Raw genomic sequence first — 22610 nt, forward strand, 5'->3', positions numbered from 1 at the left:
GCCATGGGATTTCCATAGGGCTAGAGTTGCAAATACGGGGGAGGGAGGTGGTTGAAGCAGCAAAAGATAAATGATTAAGCTTGGACCAGGAGATCTTTGGGCTAGGGGAGTGAACAAGATTCTAGGTAGAAGAGGTTAAAAATAACCCATTTTCAAAAGGGGGCCAAATGACTCTGTTAGAGAGGGAAGGGATAGAGAGGAGGCGTCAAGGGAAGAGGGAGGGGGCAGGGGATCAAAAACTCGAGGAAAGGAAGGTAGAGAGGGGGGTTGTTTTGGGATGCCAGAGGAGAAGACAAATTTGGGACCCAAAAGACGATAGATGATACCCAGAGGGTGTCAAGGGTCTAGCTAGAAGAAAACATTCTCACCATTCCTAATGTGGATTGAATAGTTGGTAGATTTTTACTATCAAGGTGAGTTGTGTTTAAGAATATTTGAACACTTCAAATTTTAATTTTGAATTGAGTTTAGATCATGTACTTGTTCAATGAGGCATATGATAGGAACTAACCGCATAAAATAAATCATGGAATAATGGAGTGATTACATTCCTAAGGCATTGGATTGCAAGATAAGCTCCAAAGATATCATTTGAACTCAAGGGATCATAGTGCCAACCCTTAACCAGTTCAGGTCCACCCTCGTGGGTTGAGGATTGTACTCTCTTCACATAATTTCACCACAAGTTTAGAAGAGAAGTCCAACTTTGATATATATTATCACTATTTAGAGATAAGCCCCTTCCTAAATGTGTGATAGAGAATTACGATGAAATAGAGTCCAGACTCAATTATTAGGGACCATTAATTGGTCGAATCGGGTTGTTTCGTGTTTAGACCAGCTCGAGTCGACCGTCGTTGGCCACCACTATTTTTCGTACGGAGTTCCGTACTCACTTTCAATGCCTGTCTGAACAACAGTAGGAAAAAGGAGCGTGATATACACAGAGAGACAATCTAAAGCAAATACTGTGAACATCTGTATATGTTCCCCGCAACCCAGAAAAGATAGGTGAATCCATCCAGCGATTCAAACTCCTTTAAACGGCGAAACCCTAACCCTAATCTTTATAGTCTTTTCATTGCTCGGCACCATTATTGGACGATTCTCTGATTTTGTGATCCCTGCAATTCGGATTTTCCTTTGGCTGAATTTCCTGCAAATTCAACTCTCCATAGTAGGAGCTTCACTTCAACGGCTACCCTCTGAAGTTTAATCAGGGAAAAAAGGGTAGCACGCAGAGATCTGAGATTTCGTTAATCTGTAACGTCAGCAGATGCAATTCTCAATAACAGTGGCCCTAATTCGATGACCTTGCGGCAAATTGGACCCCAATGGCAGCTGAGAAGAAATGGCTCTTCACACTCTTCTCTGCCACTTTCGTTTCTGCACTTCTTTTTCTCTCTGCAATGTCTGGTTTCAGTGCATCCTCCGCTTTCAGTTCACGTAGGTCGTTCCCTTCTAATGTTCGGTATGGTACTAATTACCCTCCTGCTTTTGCTTATTACATCTCTGGAGGGAGAGGGCATAAAGATCAGATCTTTCGATTGTTGCTTGCGGTTTATCACCCTCGTAACCGTTATCTTCTCCATCTTGGACCCGATGCTTCAAATGAAGAACGACAGAGGCTGGCGGAAGCAGTCCGTGCTATTCCAGCCATACGCGCTTTTGGGAATGTGGATGTTCTAGGTAAACCAGATCCTGTTACTTACATGGGATCGTCGAACATTGCTGCTACGCTTCGTGCTGCTGCTATTCTTTTGAGGGTAGAAAGCGGTTGGGATTGGTTCATCACTTTAAGTGCGATGGATTATCCGCTTCTTACTCAGGACGGTACGATTTTCAATATTTCTCTTATGTTAGATTAGTATTGTGGTTACTGAAGTTGAGATCCATGGATTTACTTCATCCCTTCTTGTTGATATTGATTTTATGCGTACAGGGTCTTGTCTTTTCCCCTTCTTTTTGCTTTTGAATTTGGAAACGGAAATCGTTGGTTGTCCGGAAATTGACTTATTCATTGAGTCATTTTCATGCTTGCTGACAGTGATGCTAAATACTATATTTACTACTTTCTGAAGATAAGTCAGAGACCCTTTTTTGTTGTCTAGTTTTATTCAAAATGGAGAGTTCCAATCTCGTGATTGGTTTCTTTCTTTTGGGGAATTCGTTCTTCTCTTCTTATGTAATTTAGGTTGGAATTTTAGTTGGTCCAGTTGTTCATATGTACTTATTTTGCAAATGTTGAAGTCTTGATTGACTGAGAATATATGGTTGAAGTGAATTTGGCATTCTTAACATTTGGCTTTTCATCTAATGAAGGTTCTTCTTTTATGTAGATATTAATTCTCTTCACTATTTTAGCAGTGGCACTCAACAGAATTTAGGGGATTTATTTGTTACAATAGCACTTGACAGTGTTCAAGGGGACAGCATATTCTATTAGGAAACATGTGCATGGAATTTCCTTTCTTTAAAAGAAAACTTGAAAAGAAAAAGGAAACGTGGTGATGGTGTCCAGAGCAACAAACACAATCAGTAGGAAGGCTGTGGTGATTTGGGGGATAATGGTAAGTAGTTGATATAGTATGTTACACACAGAGTGCTGACTCCGTTCAGGTTGTAGGGTCTGTAAGTGAAGACATAGAGATTGAAGAAGATGTTGATTGCCAACATGCGATCACTTGATGCCATGTAGGATGCTGGGAGTAATGAGGGGCAAAGAAAGATTCTTTTAGACACTAGAAGACTCGGATTATGATAATTTTGTATAGGGATACATGGATTTGAAGACTTCTTTATGGTGGAGTTTTGTTTGTTTTGCCAACTGGCTTGTTAACTTAGACATTACTGCAAGACACTGTTGCAATGACTCATGGGCTGTTCTTTTACTCTTTAAACATTAATACGCTTTATGTTAAGTTTTTTTAGGATGTCCCTGTTGAATCTTTAGGGCTTCTTTGCTATATTGTGTTGATGTCCTGTAATTGTGGGTTGCTGTAGAAGTTCAAATTGAGGAAACCCATTTTGGTTCAGTGATGAGATCTGGATTGTGGTGCAGAATTCCTTTTCCCTACCTACAATTGACTCTACATCTCTGTCTCAGATGCCATACAAAGCTGAAACTACTATAAAATCTCAGGGAAACTATAGGATTAGATGTACTTTTGTCAGCTTAATTGGGGTCAGTTTGGCATATTAACCACAGCAGTATATTAGCTCCACTAGTCTTCATAGGTCCTTCATAATTCTATCAACTCTTAAATCATTTCTTTTCCTACTTAGACTGGACCCATCTGATTGTGTCTGTTCTCCATCAGTTCTAGTTACCAATGTATCTTTACTGACTTTTAAATCATTTACATATTTACATGGACCAAGCCCATCTGGTTGCAAATAAGCTCAGGGAAATCTGGTGGTTATCTTGTTGACAAAGTAACCATATGGAGAACTTTTCCTGAAGGTGCAAAATTGAGGAAAGATTTACCTTATCAGATGAAGGATAAATGAGACTTCCATTGAACTCGGCACTCCTCAACATTGAGTAGTGTGATCACCAAGCACCATGATGATGTAAACTTGCTGAATGGAATCAGCGAGGCTACTACTTTTTTAATTGATCGGAGCAGCTTAATGGCTGTTAAAGACGCTAGGAAAGAAAGATCTGGATGAAATTTTAATGTGTTCTTTCAGTAAGAAGTAAGCAAGCTGTTAAAGTTACATTTTTTTGGAGATTCCACATACCATTACACCTCAAAATAATCCTACTTACCTGAAGCATGATTGAACTTGCATTAGCTGGCCTACCATGTGTTATAGTTTTAAAGCCTTACCTGCCACGGTGCGATATGTTCCAAGTGACTTGGACTTGGACTTGGACTTGGAGTTAGTCATGTATTGGCCAGATTAGAGTTGACTGTACAGTTCAAATGTTTGGTCTTTGTTGGATACCCAGACCTGTGTTGGCTACAGCTAGGTGCCTGGTTGTTTCGTGATTCTATTGTCTTAGGAATTTTAAATGTCCTCTAATATGCCTTTATATCTCCTGCTGATCTGTTATGCACTGGTTTGTCAACATCCTATCTAATAATCTTAGTTAATTTCTTGTCTCTGAAACTTATTTGTTGCCATACTTTCTCTTTCAAAAATTATGGTTTGTTTGGCTTTATCTTTTTCTCCTGCTTGCATGCAGACTTGTCCCATGTATTCTCCACAGTGAAGAGGGAACTCAATTTCATTGATCATACCAGTGACCTTGGCTGGAAAGAGTAGGCTATAATTTTCTTTCCTTTTCTTTTTCTTTTGCCTTCTATAATTCCATGATTTGGTATTAACAATCCATGTTCTTCAAGGTTCCAGAGGGTCCAACCAATCGTGGTTGACCCAGGTATTTACTTGGCTAGGAGAACTCAAATCTTTCAAGCTACACAGAAGCGGCCAACACCTGATGCTTTCAAATTTTTTACAGGTATTAACAGTTCTTTTTATCATTATACAAGTCTGACTGCAAGACCCCTGGAATTTCACTTTGTCTGAAATGCCTTTCTTTTTCATCAACAGGTTCTCCATGGGTTATTCTGAGTCGAGCCTTCTTGGAATTCTGTGTTATCGGTTGGGATAATCTTCCCCGTACTCTTCTTATGTACTTTACAAATGTATTATTATCCCAAGAAGGATATTTCCATTCTGTAGTTTGCAATTCACCAGAGTTCCAAAACACAACGGTCAACAGTGATCTAAGATACATGATCTGGGACAATCCCCCTAAGATGGAACCTCACTATCTCAATGTTACAGACTATGATTTGATGGTGCAAAGCGGGGCTGCCTTTGCAAGACAGTTTCACATGGATGACCCGGTGCTGGACATAATTGATGATAAGATCTTAAGGCGTGGTTCCAATCGTGCTGCTGTGGGGGCATGGTGCAGCACCAAGAGGCACTGGTGGATGGATCCATGCTCAGAGTGGGGTGATGTCAATATTGTGAAGCCTGGACCACAAGCAGAGAGATTTAGGGAGGTATTAACAGGTCTTATTGATGACTGGAGTTCACAATCAAGATCATGCAAGTGATGCCAAACTAGGCAGAAAATTGTTGTGGAACATCATGTGATGCAAACTGCCCTTGCGTCCAGAGTTTCGCGATGCATTCACTGGCAAAGAGACTACTCCCATTGAGGTACATTAGAATTTAGAAGAGTACATACATGTATTCCAAATTTTGGGAGATTACATGTATTCCATTGTACCTTTTACTTGTAATCGGTATCCATGTTTAGGTGCTGAGCCATGACAACCTTAAAATTTGAAGGAAAAAAAATTATATGTGGGAACTATTATTGTCTTCCCATTCATGGTTCATTGGGAACATTATGTACCTATTGATCCCACCCCCTTCTCTTCTTTGGTGAATTGATTACTACTTAAAAGTATTGGCCACAACATTAGCAATTGAAGCTGCCACTTCGATAATAACAGTGGCAATAGGTGAACTTCTTCAGAATGCATGCCATTGTCTGTGTTATTCCAATATAAAGGTGACAATTTGCCAAGTACAAGCATAGCTCGAATATAAGCAAATAGATCATAAGAGAGGTTGAAAAAAGAGGCCAAAAATAGGAAAGCAAGAAATCTGGAGTCTGGTATGAAGGGCAACTTGGTCTTTATATACTAAACTAAGGGAAAAATTTTAATGCCACCTTCCGAGTTATCTTTAAAATTAGTGCCACTCATTGAGTTGTCCATGTATCAATCATACCTTCTATAAGTTAAAAATATATTAAAGATATTTTCTGTCAGTGGGAAATCACAGGTTAATGCTGTAAGCAAATTAAGTATTTCAAAAAAAAAAAAAAAAAAAAATTTGGCAAATTAAATATTTTAAAATGATTAAATGAAAAATTCATGTTTGACTCGTTTTTTATTTTGCTTTACTTCCTCTCCCAATCATAAATTTTCATAAAGTTTGAGGAATGTTCATGATCAATAGTGTTTTTAAACTTAGGATAGGATGTGGGTGATGGTGTTTGTAATGGTGGCTCTGTCTGATAAATTGAATAACTCAAGAGGTGTCATTAATATTATGGATAAATTAGGGGGTGATGTTGAAAAACTTCCTTACTTAATACCCAAAAAAAAAATATCAGAACTTCAGAAGTACCTATTCAAAACTTGTGTTCTCTCAAACAAGACTGTTGTTCGGAATTTCTTCTCTCTTCTCAAATGGGTTTCACTCGATTCTCCAATCGTCTTTCAAAACGAGCAGAATTCGAAGCTGGTCTTTCTTTGTCATCAAGGAAGACGACGAAGGATGTTCTTCTAAGTCCCTCCTTGTCTGTTAGCTCTAGTCTCCAATTGGATCCTCTCAGTTCTAGTTATGATTCAGTAGAGCCTAACAAGAATTCCAATTTCACTCACATTCCAATTTCAAGTCATGAAAGCCCCTTCTACATGCCTTTTCCTTCTTCATGTTTGGGTTGCTGTAGATTGATCCATGGTGGCTTCTTTGTAACTCAAACTTTTACTGAAATCAACCTTGATGATAATCCAAATACCGTTGATGATCGAACTATTGAAAGCATTGATAAAATCTGTAAGTTGCTCTCCACTCATTCTGGGATTACCGGCATTGAGTCCTCGCTTAATCGATCGGGGGTCAAGGTCTCCCCAACCCTAGTTCAGGAAGTCCTTAAGAAACTCAGCAATGCAGGGGTGGTGGCACTGTCGTTCTTCGGATGGGCGGAGAAGCAAGAAGGCTTCAAGCATACGACTGAGATTTACAATGCCCTTATCGATGCTTTGGGCAAAATTAAACAGTTCAAATTGATTTGGGATTTGGTCAATACCATGAAGAGAAAGGGCTTACTGACCAAAGACACATTTGCTCTTATTATCCGTAGATATGCTAGGGCTAGGAAGATTAAGGAAGCCATTGAGACTTTCGAAAAGATGGAGATGTTCGGCCTGACACCAGAATTATCTGATTTTAACCGATACTTGGATACCATAAGCAAATCTAGGCACGTTAAGAAAGCACAGGAGTTGTTCGATGAAATGAATAAGAGAAGATTTACACCCGACCTTAGGACTTACACGATTCTCTTGGAAGGTTGGGGCCAAGAACAAAATGAAGTCAAGCTGCAAGAAGTATATAAGGAGATGAAGGATGAAGGGTTGAAACCTGACATGGTAACCTATGGGATTATCATTAATGCTTTCTGTAAGCTGAGGAAATATGATGAAGCAATTGATCTGTTCCATGAGATGAAAACAAAGAACTTGAAGCCGACTCCTCACATTTATTGTACTCTTGTCAATGGATTAGGTGCTGAGAAGAGGTTGAATGAAGCGATAGAATTCTTTGAGCAATCCAAGGCCACTGAATTCAAACTGGAAGAACCAACTTATAATGCAGTTGTTGGTGCTTATTGTAATTCTTCGCGAATGTTTGATGCATATAGAGTAGTTAATGAAATGAGGCAATGTGGGGTTGGTCCGAGTGCTCGGACATTCGAGATAATTCTTCACCATCTGATAAAGTCTGGGAGAACTAAAGAAGCATTCTCACTTTTTGAAAGAATGGGCACTGAGTATGGTTGTGAACCAAGTTTGAACATTTACTCAGTAATAGTAAAGATGTTCTGTGATGAGGAGCGGACTGACATGGCTGAAAGGGTGTGGAATCAGATGAAGTCCAAGGGATTACTTCCTGGTATGCATATGTTTTCAGTTTTGATTAAGGGCCTCTGTGATGAGAATAAGTTAGATGATGCCTGCAAATATTTTCAAGAGATGTTAGATTTGGGTATCAGGCCTTCTGGTCAGATGTACAGTAAATTGAAGGAAGCTCTTATAGAAGATGGGCGGAAGGATACTGCCTTTGTTTTATGGAAGAAGCTTGAAACATTGAGGAAAAGGCCTTTGGTTGTTTAGAACTCTTAAGAAGAGAATTGATGGTGGCATCCTTCAGAATGGTATCTTACTTTGCATCTTCTCCTACTTGGTAGGACATACCCAGGTGAAACCTAGCTGCACAGAAGAAAAGAAAAGAAAAGGGTAAAAGCAACATGGTTCTGTTGGATTCAATCAGCTCTACTTCCATGACTGCACACCAAGATTGACCTCCATCTCTTAAGAAAATATTTTTCTCTGAAACTTCCCCTTGTAGCTATATTTATAGAACCTTTGAATGAAAAACCGAAGTCTTTGGAATGATGGTATCATCAAGTTGATTGAAGTGTCACCATTCTTTAGATGGATGTTTGAAGTTAGCTGCATCTCATTTTGTTTCAGTTGTGTGCTAAAAGCTTCATTGTGTTGAGGGCAAAATCTGTTTAGCCACCTCTGAGATTCATTTGATTATTCTTCCATTCATGATTCAAAGATAACCAAGTATCATGATCGTCTGCAGCTCTGTTGAAAATATGATTAGCAAAATATATATGAAGCACTAGTGCAAAGACTATGGGAAGTCAAGCGGTAGAGGTGGAAATTTGCACAATCAAAAACAACTTACCGGCTAAAAATAAACAAGTGGTTGTTTGGATCCTGCATTCATTCTTAACTCTCAGACAGATTGAAACCATGGTGAAAAATAGAATGCCAAGGAGAATATATCAAGCTTGTACGGCTTCTTTGTTATTCGTTGAGGCTCTTCGTTTGGTTTATCAGATTCTCTACTTTTCAGTTCTTCCTGCTTAAACAAACACTCTCCGAAGTAAACTGCTTTAGAATAAAATATAAGCCATGAAACTCTTGATGACATTGGAAACAATTAATAACCTGTGTCATTAAAAAATTATTGCAAATTACAAAGTACAATACAAAGATCCTATTCTACCAACCAAGAAAGTCAAAATTCTGTTACAAAAAAATAAGTCAAAAACTTTCTTGTTACAAATCCAAAACTCTTCCCTTTGCAGGTAACACATAAAAAATACCAAGACATGCCAGCTTATCAGCATGTTAGCACCCTTTGCTCAATTCATGGCACTGTAATCCTACAAGAGAGTAGCCTTTCTGTATAAACCAAATCACCCACCTGAAAAGAATAAAGAATAAAAAATGGAAGAAAAAATAATAACTGCTAACAACTTGCATCAGGATGAACCATTCCTTCATTATTTCCATCACTTTTCAGATCTATCCTCATCTCGTTTATTTATCCTGATACATGTGGAGTGACCGTCACTTCTGAGTAATTGCCAGCAGCTACGATACTTTTGGATATCCTTGGGACAACTTGATACCACATTTGCAGATGATAGATATTTTAGCTACTTTACTATAGCAGGTATCTTTTGAACTTGATTATATTGCATCTGCAGACACACCTCCCTTTTTTTCGTTTGGTGAAAAGACGCATCTTCTTCACACCAAGCGGTTGAGGTTCTTTGTCCCTGGCACAACAGAAGAATGGTGAAATAATTATTGAAAAGAGGGCTCCGCAGAGGCCTTGCAAAGAATCACCAGGCTGCTGTGGATCTATGGACTCACCTAACATAGCATGGTCAGGATTTGTAATAGTCAGTTTCCACTGCTTTCTGAATTCCAGAACTAGATTGGACAGCTCCTCTATGAAATAACATGTGAGATAGCATCATCTAGTCAGACAGATTCCTCTTTCTCAGGAAACAGAACTGAGACATCCTTGCTAGTTCTTCCTGGAGAAGCGGTAGCTATATTGCATAGTTGTTGTGTAATGCAACAGAGAAGCAAGAGTTGTGTCATCTCCACCCATTGCTTCTGACACCCCCTAACGATGCTTTAGTTGAGTTCTGAAGCCTATCATTTTCAGGAACATCAGCTGTTCTGGACCCCAGAGATGTTTTAACTGTATCCAGAGTTGATTGTCGCAAAGGAAATGAAGGATCTTGGAGTCGATTTCTGGCACAGTACAAGTTTGCTGAACACAGAAGAAAGAGCACCTCGTGCTCATCAAGTGTTTGTCCAAGATAACTTTTCGGGTGATGGAAGAATAATAAAATGGAAAAGAAAATAAACACAACTGCAGAGCAGGCTGGTCAAGGGAAGAACCGAAGTGAAACAAACAAAACTAACGGTGAAGGCCAAATACCAACCCAAGGAAAACAAAACTCAAGTTTCCCAGTCTGTTGATCGAAGATATCCAGGGGGGAACCTCGCGCGATGACTCCGTCTTGAAGTGGAAGTATGATCTCCCTGTTGAACATTATCTTTTTCAGGAATAGCTGCACCAACTTCAGTGATGCAGGCAGAAGGAGCTTTTTCAGTATTATATAGTGAAGGTAAATCAAAACAAGGGCTCTCTTCAGTCAACTTTTCAGACCCATCCTCTTCAGGAACAGCAGCAATTCTTGACTCCACTTTTGAGGAAGTGTCATTGACATCTAAAGTTAGCTGTCCCGAAGACAGTGAAAGATCATGGAGATCCTTTTGTGCTGCAACACATTTACCTTTCTTTGAGTGTGAACCATGCCTATTTGAGAGGAAGTTCACAACGGTATCCTCAGCAATGGCTTCAACATTCTCAACTACAGCTACCTGTAACGATGTTAAATGTTCCGAAGGTGGAGCATGAACTCGGTGGGCCTCTCTTCGGTTGATATATGTACCTGTCTTTGAACAACATAAAGAAGCCTTGCCATTCATTGACTTACAACTATCTCCAGCAATGATCTCAACATGGTCACCAGTTAGATGTCTATGATTTTCTCTGTTCTTTGAATTGGCATCACCCCCACCATTGATCTCAACATTATTTCCAGTAAGATCCCACTTACCTTGAGTAATTTCAGCGCATTTTGTGCTCGGTGAACATGCTTTTACTGTACTATGCCTTTTTTTCTTTGGGTTGTAATCCTCCATAACGTGAGTCCCAAAATTGTTACTATCAAGATTATGGCTATCCTGTATAGAATTGGCATGTTTCCTCTTAGCAGATTTCTTCCCCTTTGAAAGCAACTTATGTGTTTCTCTCTTCTTTAATGAGGTATCATCACTACCAATTGTTTCAGTACCATTTGTATTCTCTGAATTACCATAACCCATACCTGAAGTGTCAACATCATCAGCATTTCTTTCCCTCAAAGTTGTCATGTCTTCAGCAGACAAGAAAACAGACAAGTGGTCTGGAGCAGGTTTGGCAGTTCTTTTACTCCTTGGAAGAGACTTACATGTCTTTTTATCATTTGTAGTATCATGGGAACCTACAGCCTCCACTGCCCTCATGCAAGTAGAGTCTTTGGGAGATGATGAATGCTCTTGGTGGTCCTGCACCAATTTGGCAGATTTCTTCCTCTTTGAAGGTAACTTGGGTGCTTTTCTCTTCTTTGAGGAGGTATCATCACCACCAATTTTTTCCGCACCATCAGAGTTTGTTGGACTAAAAGTTTCTTCAGGATAAATTAACGCTTTTAGAGCAGGTTCAGCAGTTCTTTTACTCCGTGGAAGAGACTTACGTGTCTTTTTCTCCTCTGTAGTATCATGACCACCTACAGCCTTCATTGCCCTCATGCAAGTAGAATCTTTGGGAGAAGATGAATGATCTTGATGGTCCTGCGCCAATTTGGTAGATCTTTTCCTCTTTGAAGGTAACTTGGGTGTTTTTATCTTCTTTAAGGAGGTATCATCACCACCAATCATTTCCGCATCATCACAGTTTGTCGGACTAAAAGTTTCTTCAGGATAAATTTGAGCCTTGGTTCTTGATTTCTTGGGCTTACTCTTTGGAATTTCACTGCAATGTCAAGAAGCGGAGGTTTAAAAAAAAAAAACATTGACATGCATAGGAAAACTAACCAAGCTGGATTCAGTAGAATTTTTCTAGGCAAAAATGCCCACCCAAATTTTAATTTATTACACATAAAATCAAAGTGTCATATGTAAACCAATGAAAATTAAAATGCCTTGAGAAAATACCTTAAACTTTTCTTTTCCTTGCCATTACTGTTTGCTTTCTCTGTGTCAGGAATAGAATTTCCAGCTGGTAATGCAAGAAAATCACCAGCACCAAGTTCAGGTCGCTCTGACTCCCGATCAACAAAATTGGAAATAAGAGCAGCTTTTTGTATCTTCTTAGCTGCTTGGAGCAAGGGAACTTCATGAGGAAACAGAACCTTCCACCTCCTGGAGTCAAAGACATGTACACGCAAGAATTAAACATGACAGGAAGTTTAAGATATTGAGCATGCTTACCGGTTCACACTATGCAACATTGACTTATTACTTCACTAGACAAACAGACATAAAAGCAAAGTTTCATTATCTGACCATTCATGCTATATTCGGAGACAAACAACAGAGACTATCAAAGGGGGAAAAAAAGAAGAAGAAAAAAATACCTCCTGCATTGACTATCAGTTCGTGGAGGTAAAGCTGCTGCAATCTTAGACCAGCAATATCCATGCTCCTTAATTGCTTCTTCCAACTTACTGTCCTCTTCTTCAGTCCATTCACCTAGATTCAAGGATGGATCTAGAACATTGACCCATCTGCAACCATACTCAAACATCTCAAAATAAGTCAATGAAATATATTAAAAAAAGGTTAGGCTTACATATAACCAAGATCATTCTAATACCTTTCTCTACATTGAACTTGAGTTCGACCTGGTACAAATTTTGCAATTTCTGACCAGGATTTGGGCCCAAATAGTATCACAGCAACTTTCAAGCGTTTGTCTTCATCCACAGTCCACCTACCCACTATCTTCCGGGAGGGATGCAACGTTTTCCTCCATCTGCATCAAAGTTCACATGAGATGCACAGATTTATTTTGGCATTATCAACACAAATCCAAAGCGTCTGGATTTTTGTTACTTCAAATGGGAAAATTGAATTAGGGACTAAAAAGTACATTGAACTTTGATGAAATTAAGCTTAGAAACTTTATCCAAACTAGAAATTTCAATCCATGATCCGATCAACATTCTGTCAAAGAACTTCACAACCCCTTCTTTAAAACGGACAAGACAGTGAAACTTATGCTTTGAGAAACCCATGTTAAGATTAAAATAGTTATACAATGGCAAATGCTACTCACCTATTAGAGCACTGAGTACCAGTCCGTCCTTCTAAAGTAGAAGCAATTAATTGCCAATTACCCTCACCAAGAGCATCTACTGCAGCACAAAGTTGAGCATCCTCATCGGGTGTCCATTCTCTTTTCATAATGTGATTGTTAAGGCTCCGTTGATAACGAGACAAACACTGAAATGGAGTTCTGTTGGATTCCAATCTAGCTGCAATATCAATCCAGTTATAAGGTGTCCCCCTTTCCTGGAGAAGATGCAAAAGCTTCTTATCCTCATATTTGGTCCATACATTATGATTGATCAGAGGATCTTCAATGTTCAACCACCTGCACAAGAAATTAAATGGTCATCCACAAATAACAAATTACAACTACAAATTACATGGAAATTATGGTTCAAGGGGGGGGACGGGTGTAAGGGGAATGAAGGAAGGATTTCAAAGATGACCATTTACCAAGGACAAGCTAATTCATAAAGCAGAAAAAGACTAGTATGAGAGGACAAAACTGCTCCAGGAGGGTATGCACTTAAGACTGTCAATGAGTCCTTTGTTTGGAAGCTACGAGGGATTTTTTTTTTTTTTTTTTTTTGGGGGGGGGGTTGGAGTTTAAGAGAGGGGGAGATGAGGAGAAACAGGGAGAAAGGAACACATAATAGTTGAATTGATATTTGAAGATTGAGTTTTTTAAATGCGCCCCCCAGTTCTGATATTTGTAAGGTTTCACCCCCCCCCCCGGGGGTCCATAGTTTCATTAAGTAAAAAACTCTTGAAGGTTCAATTAATTCACCGTTTACACCAGTTACTTTATTATACTGCTTATAGCTAATTCAATTTACAAGGCACTGTCAACATACAAACAGGAGAAAAGGGAATTTGTGTCCTCTCAACAGTATAACGCGATAATCAATACCATAAATATATTAAAAAGAATAGAAAATTTGTACTAGCATATAATCCATGAAAGCTTTATTGATGATGACTTCAACAAATGTGTCCTCTCAACCTCCTTGGCTTACTTATTCCAGTAAATATCTGTGTAGAAACTAGAAAGGCAATCTTAATTTCCTTTGGCAACAACATGCCTCTGTATCTTGAACAAACATGTATGTATGTTCACATATTTCAACATTTTGAGCTACTTTTGAGGCAATCTCTGTGTTCGAAAACCTTCTTTGGATTCATGATGGCCCACCGAAGTAAATAGAAAACTCAAACAAAGGTTCTCTTAAATTTTTGACCCAATGAAATCATGGTAGATGAGCACAAAGGGAGGAACTTGATCTGCAGCCACTACCAATCTGTCTCAAACATCTCTGAAACTCCAAATTTGTGCACATCTAGCTGCTGGATCAATCCAAACCTCTACTGTTCCAGAAATCAGGGTACTTGGATTAAAAATTTGTAAAACTTGGAGTCAGCAGTAGTTGCAGTAAGTGATTGGTTTCACAGGAGGGGTTCCTCAAGAAGGACGAAGTCAGCAAAAGAGGTTTTGAGATTCAACTTGTTTTATGGAAACAATTCAAACCCCCAGAGTCCAGATACTAAGAGAAGGGTGATAGAAAGAAACCAAACTATCTTTCGGACCGAAATCAATGTCAGAAGTGGGAATGGAAGAATAGCGAAAGAAGAAACTAAGCAAGAACGAGAAGGATGAGATACACCTGACAGGGATGTGGTCGAGTAAGGAGAAAGACGAGAAGCCACATCTGTCGGCTAGGTCTGATTCAAGCCATGCACAACCCTGCAACCAAAAGATTCAAACTCTTCTCTATTCAAATCTGGATGATCAATGTGTACATTCAACAGATGAGCCTAAATTGTCTGTAAAACTAATGCTAGCTTGGACCCAAACTCTCCTATGTCTTTATAATCTAATTCCAAACTAAAAATGAAATAAATGAGATGAAAATTACAAGATTAAGCCCAAAACAAATAAGTCATTACCATTTCTTAGTAGACAAAAATCCCAAGTTGGTTCAGTTCCGTTTAGAATTAGGTTTAGGTTCCAAAGGCTGTCATGTTGGTCCAACCACTCTACAGCCACTGCATCAGCTTTGCATTCATAAAAGTGTGCTTTTATGCTAAGATGCATGAGATTCACAACTGCATATTTATCAGTAAACCTGTTGTGTTACTATAGATACTTGAATAAGAGTGCAACAGAAGAAAATTTTAGATAGTTCACAAAAACTTGAAATAAAGTAGCTCTTTTTTTCTATTCCAGAAATACTAACATAAAGATCTTTAGCAAAGGAAAAGGGAATATATCAAAGATGTGTCTAAATGTGGGGGAAATTACATAATTTGGAGTAATGTAACAACTTCAGCACAAAACCTGATCATTCACTAATAAATACCCATGGTGATGGCAATGGAAATGGTAGCCTGGATAACAGCAGTGTATAAGAGAAGCAATAAATACATAAAATGAAGATGGTTCACTGTGGTCAGATGGTTACCTTGCTTCACTTTCAGCAGCAGACCGACCCGTAAAATGCATGGAAGCCAATCTCTGCCAATCAATCTTAGGCAGAAATGATCTTAAATTTTCAGGGTTTAATTCAAGATCTGTGATCGAAGCAATGATGCTATCAACAGCATCTGAAGCTCCAGAAGATCCTTCTGAACCACTGTCAAGGAAACATGCATCAGATAACTTATGCTGAAGGACCAACTTTATCATGAGAAACTTTCATTATTGAACTTACCTATACAACACCAACGATTTATTAAACAACATTTCTTGAATTTGTTGCTTTATTCCCTTTGCAAGATTCTCCTTCTCGACCTGGGACCATGGTTGCCGACGCAGGGAAAGTGGAAACAATGTTGTCACAACTGTTCTATAGAACTGAACGTGTGAATTTTCAACTGGCCCATAAGATAAGGCAGAAGTCTTCTTACCATTAGCCTGCATATGCCGAAAATTCATCATTGATACAGCCCCATAGCATAGAAATAATCTATGAAATATCAAATTACATCATGACCAGTATAACACTATCTAACATGCACAATGCAACATTTGAAGCTAGAAAGAGACAAACACAGCGACAAACAGGCTCAGCAAAAGCAGAATGTAAAGGAAAATTGATCAGCATAAGATATCATATTAGCCAGAAAAATGTAGCCACATTCATGCGCATGCAGCTAAGACAGGAGTTGATCTAGCATAGAATGCATCAAGTAGCACCGGTGACTTCTATACATCTCATATACCTAAAGAAAAATTAGATAAGAACCACAGGTAAGACTGAAAAGAATAAAAGATAATCGGTCCAATAAAAATGTCAAGCTCTTTAGCCAGTTCACTTAGATGGCAAGCACTACAAGATTACTACCTAACTACATAAGAACCTTTGCGGCTAATATAATTGGAATCTAAGTATCAAATTGAAGGTTGTATACCTAGGCTTAGGATAAGTGTGCAGAACTACATGGCAATACAGATACTTGATCCAGATAAGAATGGGATGGGTTGAATGGATGCACAGCTAGTATCCTGTAATTACACCCCCACAAACAAAGAATTATATCCCCAAACTGTTGTTCACATCCAATATTCCACCCCCACCCCCAGCACAGTAAGTGCAGCACTCTTCACGTTTTCCTGTCATTCCTTAGAAAAATCTCAAAGTTGCACATAAAGAAAATGATTTGGAAGCAAAAACATGCAATTATGTCCATTTACATAAACATTTCGAGCACATGAGATGCATGACTCTAGGTGATCTTGTAATACCATCCAATTGGAGTTCAGCCACAAATTAATCCATTCAACAGCCAGCAAAATCATCAGAGTTATAAAAAGCGATAAGTTCAAACAGGAGATGAGATGGAGACCAAGGATATATTAAATAAGCAAAGTGCATTTACATAGAAAAGAGTTCCGTGGTTGATGTTAAGAACAATTTTCAGACACACATTTGGACATAACAATGCAATCTAGCATCTAGGTGTAAGAATGCCAAGCAGAGAGCAACAATACACATCTCCACAATATATATACTCACTAGAAGCCTGACATACCATAAAGCTGGACACAGTATGACTGTCACGAATCAACCTAAATCATACGATTTCCGGTAGTGCTAAAACGATCAAAAGCCATGATCGATGAAAGAACAGGCAGATACATTTGAAGATGAATGGCATAGGAGCTAGTGTGCAGCACCCAATGGTCTTCTGAGACGCCAGGGAAGCAGTTGGTTTCTGACTATTAGCTGTGAATTTAGCTCTTCTTATTTGATTAGCCAAACTCAATAAATTGGGCCTCATTTATTGATCTGTTTGATAATTCACCACACACACACACTCTGATGTCAATTATTTCCAGGGGCAGCATAGGGCCTAGGGTTACTCCCCCAAACCCCACGGCCCCTAAATCCACCAGAAGCATTTTGGTCATTGTTGGTAAAATTTGACTCCAAGTTAGGGTGTCATTGGGTCCAACATGTTAGTAGGACTCTAGATATATTTTTAGTTCTGGAATTGAGTCATTATTTTGCAAGTTATTGCCGTTAGAGTAGGATTCCTAGTTTGTGAGGGGGTCCTCTAATATTGTCCTATTTCTTGTGGAGACTATATCTACTATTGGATTCCCAATTGGATCCTTCTAGAGTGAGATATGATGGAATCCTCATTTGAGTTAGAGTCTTTAGTCAAGTAACAGTCATACTTAGGCTCTCTTTGGTATGGCTTTCATTTTTTTTTTTTTTTAACCAGTTTTCAAAAACCAGTATTAAAAATCATTTTGGGTCAAAATGCAAAAATCATTTGGTAACCAAAAGGATCCCAAAACCCCTTCCACTCCCAAAAGGGTTGCACCCTTCCTAACACCCCTATCCCTACCCTTAGTTTCACCAGTAAGCCTTCCTCAATTAGGTTTTAAAAATTCCTGCACTTCATCTCGAACCTCTAGAAACCCTAAACCCTAGTCTTACTAAAACTTCTATAACTCCCACACCCTTAACCAAACTTCAAACCCCTTTAGTATTAGCTTCTCCTACATACTCTCTACCTTCCCCTTCAACACTAACTCCAGCCGCCACCTCAAGAGTAGGACACCTAATTTTGAAACCCTAGGCCTTTAGAACCAAATCTGATATTATAAAATAGTAAAAGCAGTATTACTTCTACCCTAGCCGAATCCTACAGTTCAATAAAACTCTCAATTTCAGTTCTGAAACCATAGTTGCAGCAAGGTCCCAAGCTTTAAAACCTAAAGTCCATCAACTCTAAGCCTGGCCGGATCCTACTAGAACCTCGTCAAACCCTTGTATACCCTAAATCCACCCAAAACCCTTCACCTGAATACACTTACACCTTAGAAAATGCTGGTTTTCAAGAGAGAAGATCCTGGAGTGAGCTTGATTTCAGGTCCATATTCCAACACACAGACACACAATAAAGGTATCTCATCCTTTTTTTTAGTTAAAGAAAAAGGAAGCCTAGAGAGAAATGACAAGAAGACATTGAACCTACCTTTTACATCTCATGTTATTTGGGAACCATATTCAATTCCATGAATCAAGAAATACTTGGGTTCTTCATGCTTTGATAATTAGTACAAGTACTCCAACACTCCAGTATTATATTCCATACATCACCATAGATAGATTATAGACATCATATTTATGAAATATGATTCATTTTCAAGATGCCTTGGTGGTGAAATATAACCAAACGAGGCTGATTTGTAATATGAATATCTATACACTTCACAGGATCCATTTACGAGTACCATGGCCAAAATGAACTCTTACTTCCCTGATCTCTTTCAAATTGATGTTCCAAAATCTTCTTATCATCTCTCTCACCACTTCCTATTTATTTAAGTAGAAAAAACAGAGGCGTTACCTTTAAATATAGATTGATAAATAGATAGATAGATAGACAGACAGACAGACAGAGTATACAGTGTGCCACCAGAAATGATAAATACATAACTAATTCACCATCCAGACTGAAAATGATGCCAACCTGCACAATAATTTTTCACTCCTAAAAGCATGCAGTAAATATATGTAACTAAGAAAGTGGATGCCAAAAGGTAGAATCTGCAAACTGCAGACACATTTGAGCAGAAAATGTTTGATGGAACCATTGAAACACTGCTTGTACGTCAAAGGTGAAGGAACAGACAAACCCCAATTAAGTAAAAATATTACCTTTAAGTCTTGAGAGTTCTTAAACTTTGAAAGTGAAATTAACTGGACACGAGGGTCCATCTTTTGTGAGAAAGCTCGCCCAGCTCTTTTTTTGCATGAAGACTGAAAATCCTTGAAAACTTTGATACGTTCCAACAGTTTTCTGTTCTCTTCAATCAGTGCCTCCAACTTTATCAGCTTGCTCCTAATAAATCTCTGACATGACCTGTTCTTCTTAATGGCGTCAATAAATACCTTTGCAGATGCAGGGAAGCTAGAATATTTTGGCGGTATGGAAGATAACATGTGATCAACTGGTTGATGCCACTCAATGCCCAATGGCTGACTCCTTGAATCTCCATCACCAACAGATTCTGAATGCTCATAGGCACTATGATTTTTTTCATCGTCTTTACAGGCACACGTAACATTTTCCAACAAAATATTGTGAGTATCCTGCTCTGATGTTAAGCTACTATTAGAGTAACGTTCAAAAGTTGAATCCTTCTTCTTCAGTGCATCTGCATCTCAATGTAAAAATAAAATCACTGGTAGATCTTTGGACACCCTTGATTGCAATGATCAGATAATTACAATGCAAAAAAAGAAAATCATATCAACACTAAAGGAACTTTTAAAAACATTGTGAACATGTATCTATTAGCAGGAGAAATAAATAATAACTGGTTGAGTAGAGACAGATCTACTCAGCGAAGGAAAGAAAGAAAAAAATCATGCAAACAATCTTACAGCAGGATTGAAAAGTCATATCATCAAACTAAGAAGGAAGAAGAACCAAAAAGCAAAAAATTAGCTAAAGTGAAGTTCATCAATTAACGTTCTAAAGGTACATTCTTTCCACAACACTAACACATGGCAAAACAAAGCATCATCAAGCATTCTACAACAATGACCAAAAGCCAATCAATTCCAAAAAAGAACACATTATTGAGGCTTCATGATTTTCCTCTTTACAGGTGACCTAGCTATGTTGCTACTTGTCTTAGTATTTCACCGCTGGATATCGTAACCAGCTTTTATTTTCCTTCTAATGTAAGAGCACAATTTATTTATTTTTCACAGAAAAACGAAAAAGGTGTTAGGGCCCTGGGATCATGCCACATGGAGGGGGAGAGAGGATTAGTGTTGGTTGGTGATTTATAAATAAAAGGTGTGAGGAAAAGTCATGGGTTATTTTGCGTATGGTTTTGGGCAGCCTATGGCTGAGGGACAGAGTGTGTTGTGGGGATGACTAGCACCATTGTAACTAGTTTCTCTTTGTTATTTTCTTATCTAAGCGTTCATCCATAATATTCTAGCAATCAAATCTTATTATTCCAGGTATCGATTCGCGGGTTCCTATCAAAAGAAAATAATCTATCTAGGACCAGGAAAAAATTGAGTACAATAAAAGGTGAGAAACCACATTATTCAAGGATATCAATATTCCTAACTTTCCATACGTCTCAGCATATAAGTGCTGTTCGCATGCCAAACCAGCTTTTGCAGGGTCCTAGGAGAGTGCAGCGTAGAAGTTACTTCAACTAAGGACCACTCCACTGTATAACTGATGAGGAGTTGCATCCTAACACCAAACTAATTGGCAAATAAAAGACAAAAGGTAGAAAAGATGAAGACAGGGGGGAAAACAAATGAAAAGAGGGGTTGGGGGGGGGGGGGGGGGAGGTGTCTTAATAGAGACAAGAGAAGTTGGCTATCTAAAACAACGATCTTGGCCATCCCAGCCTGCGCATCTCACCCTTCTCAGCCTCGCTAATGACAATGCATTGCAATTCAGCAACATAACTATATTCAATAAAACATGTGGAGGCCCATAAGTGCATTTACATAGACTCATGGATTGAGCCCACAACAAGAACAATAAAAAATGCAAAATGCTAACTACCAAGTAGTTTCCAAGTTACAACCAATATAGTAGAAAGTCCTAAAAACAAAAATAGTAGTAAACCCATAATTAGAAACTCCCTAGATGAAATAAAATGATCTTTCTAAAAGATAAACTTGATGGGCCCATGAGATCTTCTAAAAGAAATTTCCAGACATTCTTCATGTGAACAGTGTTTTAGGTTCTCTTTCTTTCTTCATATCTTTCTCTACATCAGGGTGGCCCTAACCTCCTGCATTTTTCCCAAAAGTGGTTGACCTCAGATTTCACGCTAGCAACCTACGCTTTTACCATCATACCAGGCAACAACCCTCCCTTGTACTTCAATATGCATTTGAGAATGTACATAGTATAAAAATGGCAATTGTGGAACCAGTAACTGATCAGTAAAGAGAAAATTTTGGGACAACTAACTTGATCCAGTTTCAGAAACAGACTGCAAAAACTGATTGGCTGTACAGAAAGTTAGATATAGTCTAGTCGAGTCCACTCAACCCATCTAATGGAGCCTTCAAGTCTTAAAACTAATTGATGGATTTGGTAGGAATTATATGTTTTGAACAACAAGAAACCAACAATCTATTCACAAATCTTAAAGATGAAACTTGATAAGCTGAAAATTGATAAAAAGCCTTGTTTCCGGTTCTTCAGCTTTTTGCCATTTTCCATCACTCTTTTTCGGGTGGCTTTTCTTTAATATTCTCTTTTCCCATTAGTTATACACAAAATGAATAAGAATATGCTGCCAAAAGAAAGGAAAAGATCATCCAGAATCTACGTTTCTTACTCTCTACAATTGAATCTATGTCCTCTTTTGCTTAATAATTGCATAAGTACTTATTGTAACATTCAGAGTTGCAATAATTCAGTAACGAATTAGCAAGAACCGAACCACATACCGCTGTTGTACTTGGTGAAGCGCCTCTGTATCACACGGAGCGTTTCAAAGTCCTCTTCGTCGTCGGAACCAGAAACTGGTGGTAAAGTGCACAAAGGTTTCAAAGAAAGAGGCACTCCGCCTTTCGATTGAGGCAAGAACCGCTGTTGTATGCTCCGAAATATTTCTATATCATCATTTCCACTGTCGTCACCTTCAGAATCGAAGGCAGCTGCATGTACAGCAGAGACGTCTTGGATCTCGTCAGGATTCGTTCCTGTCAACTTACATGCCCTTTTTAGGGTTTCCATATCTTCATCCCCCGAATCATCTTTGTCACTCCCGTAGAGACTAACTTCACCTTCCTTCCTTTCAATTCTTTTCTCGTCGCCTTCAGAATCGACGTTTTCAATCTCGTTGGCATTCGTTCCTGTCAACATACATGCCCTTTTTAGGGCTTCGATATCTTCATCCATTGATTCATCTTTGTCACTCCCATAGAAGCTATCATCGCCATCAGCGTCGCTGCTCATCGTCTTTCTTTCTATTCTTTTTTCCTCTTTTTTCTTTTAAAATTAATAGACGTTAGGAAAAGTCTCAAGAAGCTCTTCCCTAATATCGGTTGCGTATGGAGCGATTCTGGTTAACCAAAAAATGCATAA

The 22610-nt window shown here is 38.7% G+C and overlaps 3 protein-coding genes across 3 annotated transcripts; 2 read left to right on the forward strand and 1 right to left on the reverse strand.

Moving 5' to 3' along the window:
• Positions 1 to 886: 886 nt before the first annotated feature.
• Positions 887 to 5705, forward strand: LOC149001148 (Core-2/I-branching beta-1,6-N-acetylglucosaminyltransferase family protein). The gene is made up of 4 exons (XM_089140633.1): positions 887 to 1833; positions 4193 to 4268; positions 4353 to 4468; positions 4561 to 5705. Exons 1-4 carry the CDS (start codon positions 1335 to 1337, stop codon positions 5073 to 5075), a joined length of 1206 nt encoding a protein of 401 aa, XP_088996759.1. The 5' UTR covers positions 887 to 1334; the 3' UTR covers positions 5076 to 5705.
• A 421-nt stretch (positions 5706 to 6126) lies between these two features.
• Positions 6127 to 8433, forward strand: LOC149001149 (Tetratricopeptide repeat (TPR)-like superfamily protein). The gene has a single exon (XM_089139583.1). The coding sequence runs from the start codon at positions 6225 to 6227 to the stop codon at positions 7932 to 7934; it is 1710 nt and encodes a 569-aa protein (XP_088995709.1). The 5' UTR covers positions 6127 to 6224; the 3' UTR covers positions 7935 to 8433.
• A 117-nt stretch (positions 8434 to 8550) lies between these two features.
• On the reverse strand, positions 8551 to 22585 carry MYB4R1 (myb domain protein 4r1). The gene is made up of 11 exons (XM_089139582.1): positions 21971 to 22585; positions 19187 to 19686; positions 15725 to 15927; positions 15476 to 15646; positions 13024 to 13341; positions 12562 to 12720; positions 12323 to 12472; positions 11901 to 12107; positions 10082 to 11718; positions 9498 to 9906; positions 8551 to 9400 (listed from the first exon to the last, which is right to left on the reverse strand). The coding sequence occupies exons 1-9, from the start codon at positions 22479 to 22481 to the stop codon at positions 10098 to 10100; spliced, it is 3840 nt and encodes a 1279-aa protein (XP_088995708.1). The 5' UTR covers positions 22482 to 22585; the 3' UTR covers positions 8551 to 9400; positions 9498 to 9906; positions 10082 to 10097.
• Between the last annotated feature and the right edge of the window lie 25 nt (positions 22586 to 22610).

This window comes from Hakea prostrata, chromosome 11 (assembly GCF_041222555.1).
Source record: "Hakea prostrata isolate BN-2017 chromosome 11, UWA_Hpros_2, whole genome shotgun sequence".
In the NCBI taxonomy this organism is placed as follows: domain Eukaryota; kingdom Viridiplantae; phylum Streptophyta; class Magnoliopsida; order Proteales; family Proteaceae; genus Hakea; species Hakea prostrata.

Excerpts from the sequence above, each read along its gene's own strand:
- LOC149001148 (XM_089140633.1), top strand. The coding sequence starts at position 1,335 with ATGGCAGCTGAGAAGAAATGGCTCTTCACACTCTTCTCTGCCACTTTC. Across the intron at positions 4,269-4,352 it reads AGTGACCTTGGCTGGAAAGA|GTTCCAGAGGGTCCAACCAA; the intron begins GTAGGCTATAAT and ends ATGTTCTTCAAG. Across the intron at positions 4,469-4,560 it reads TGCTTTCAAATTTTTTACAG|GTTCTCCATGGGTTATTCTG; the intron begins GTATTAACAGTT and ends TTTCATCAACAG.
- LOC149001149 (XM_089139583.1), top strand. The coding sequence starts at position 6,225 with ATGGGTTTCACTCGATTCTCCAATCGTCTTTCAAAACGAGCAGAATTC.
- MYB4R1 (XM_089139582.1), bottom strand. The coding sequence starts at position 22,481 with ATGAGCAGCGACGCTGATGGCGATGATAGCTTCTATGGGAGTGACAAA. Across the intron at positions 19,687-21,970 it reads CTTCACCAAGTACAACAGCG|ATGCACTGAAGAAGAAGGAT; the intron begins GTATGTGGTTCG and ends ATTGAGATGCAG. Across the intron at positions 12,721-13,023 it reads GGTACTCAGTGCTCTAATAG|ATGGAGGAAAACGTTGCATC; the intron begins GTGAGTAGCATT and ends ACTTTGATGCAG.